The sequence below is a fragment of the Rhopalosiphum padi genome, chromosome 3, assembly GCF_020882245.1.
Source record: "Rhopalosiphum padi isolate XX-2018 chromosome 3, ASM2088224v1, whole genome shotgun sequence".
Taxonomy (NCBI): Eukaryota; Metazoa; Arthropoda; class Insecta; order Hemiptera; family Aphididae; genus Rhopalosiphum; species Rhopalosiphum padi.
Window position 1 is genome coordinate 76,980,528 of NC_083599.1, and position 1,985 is coordinate 76,982,512.

General features: G+C 27.8%; 1 protein-coding gene across 1 annotated transcript; it reads left to right on the top strand.

Annotated features, from left to right (window-relative positions):
- The first annotated feature begins 362 nt into the window (after window positions 1–362).
- Window positions 363–1,657, top strand: LOC132925751 (uncharacterized). The gene is made up of 4 exons (XM_060990118.1): window positions 363–384; window positions 503–565; window positions 636–824; window positions 1,038–1,657. Exons 1-4 carry the CDS (start codon window positions 363–365, stop codon window positions 1,655–1,657), a joined length of 894 nt encoding a protein of 297 aa, XP_060846101.1.
- Window positions 1,658–1,985: the final 328 nt, after the last annotated feature.

The window sequence follows — 1,985 nt, forward strand, 5'->3', positions numbered from 1 at the left end:
TTGTAAAAAAAAAATCCAGCGTCAATATAGAAAACATTTTATGAAATATTATTTTTTACGAAATCGCGTAAAATAACAATATATTACAATTTAAATATAAGTAATAATATAAAAGTGGGCAAGTGGGTATCGCTCTGCTGTAAGTAGTGATGGAGAGTAGGTCACTATAATGGATGTGTTAAATTTGAATGCAACGACTGAAATCATTGTATACGAAAAACGATTCTGGATAATAAAACAATGTAAACTTAAAATCATACTTAATCACTATATAGTATATATATAAAATAAAATTATGAATTACTTCCTAAGTTTGTATAATTTGGTTTGTCATGATATCTACCTATCTTGGACCTAGGTAAATGTTGTGGGGAGGTGTGGATGGTAACTAGTAACATAAAATAATAGCCAGACTAAAAAACAGTAGTTTGCGGACAGATGCCTAAGCAAATTAATATTGAAAATTGAAATCTAAAATTATAATAAATAATTCTGTTAATAGAAACTAAATCTGATGAAATGCCTGAACATACTATGGATAACAATGATTTTAATGAAAACAATGGTAATTACTTTTTAAAACAATTTACTTGAAATTTGAAAAATAAGATTATAATAAATAATTTTGTTAATAGATACTAAAACTGATGAAATGCCTAAACATACTAGTATGGATAACAATGATTTTAATGAAAACAATGCAGATAACACGGATGAAAATTTTAATATTATAAATGTTATTAGCCCTTCAAGAAATGATTCCATTGCTATTAAAAATAATTTCTTCTCTAAGCATCAAATACAACCTATAATGACTACTAAAGGTAAACTTAATTTTAAAATAATTTATTATAAAGAGTTGCCAAATTGCGAAGTGGTTAAAAAAAACAGATATCTCACTGTATAGAAACAAATTGTTTATATTGTTCTAATTGTAAGGCTTATGGAAAGCCAGTTAATTTTGGAGAAAAAGAGTCAGTTCATAAGTGGGTATGAATCTGATATTAAATTACAAAAATGCCTTTATCGTGATATAGTGAGACATGAAAATTCAATATTCCATCAGAATTTATCATGTACTGCAGTCCGTTTTCAATTAAATAAAGATATTGAGTGTATTATAAATCGTGATGTCATGGCAAAAAAGTCTCAAGAAGTACATAATCGAAAACAAGTGCTTGAACGACTAATAGATATTGTTATTTTTTATGGTCGTCAAGGCATCCCATATCGAGGTAAACATGAAGCAGCAAATTCTTTAAAAAATATTGAAGTAAACCATGGTAATTTTTTAGAACTAGTCATGTTAATTTCCAAATATGATACTATTTTAAATCAACATATTAATATGTCAATAACTCTTAGTGAAAAAGCTAAGTCTAAAAAAGGTCGTGGATCTTTGATTACATTCATTTCCAACAATTTTATAAATAATAACATAATTATACCAATTGGAGCAGCAATTCAAGGTACAATTGTTAAAGAAATTAAAGAGTGTATTAAGTTTAGTATAATGATTGATAACACTCAGGATGTAAGTGTTATCGATCAATTAGCAATATGTGTCCGGTATATTTTCAACGGTGTTGTGCAAGAACGATTATTAAATTTGGTTGTTTGCCATAACTCTAGTGGTATTGGCCTTTTAACTTATTAAAAGAAGAAATAAAAAAACTAGGATTAATGTTAAATGATATTGTTGCATGTTCATTCGATGGTGTCACCAATATGAAAAGTACCTATTTATAATGGTTTACAGGCCCATTTAAAAAGTGTAAATCCAAACATTGTGTACACACACTGTATGGTGCATGTATTAAATTTGGTAATGAGTGAATGTAGTACTGATATTAGTTTGGCTGAAGACTTATTTGGATTAGTTGAGCAATCCGCTGTTTTTTTATCAGATTTCCACAAACGAATGGAAACTTGGACATCTATTACTAGTGTAAAACATACTGGTCATGACAAACTTATAGACTCCA

Excerpts from the sequence above, each read along its gene's own strand:
- LOC132925751 (XM_060990118.1), top strand. The coding sequence starts at position 363 with ATGTTGTGGGGAGGTGTGGATG. Across the intron at positions 566-635 it reads TGATTTTAATGAAAACAATG|ATACTAAAACTGATGAAATG; the intron begins GTAATTACTTTT and ends TTTTGTTAATAG. Across the intron at positions 825-1,037 it reads ACCTATAATGACTACTAAAG|TGAGACATGAAAATTCAATA; the intron begins GTAAACTTAATT and ends ATCGTGATATAG.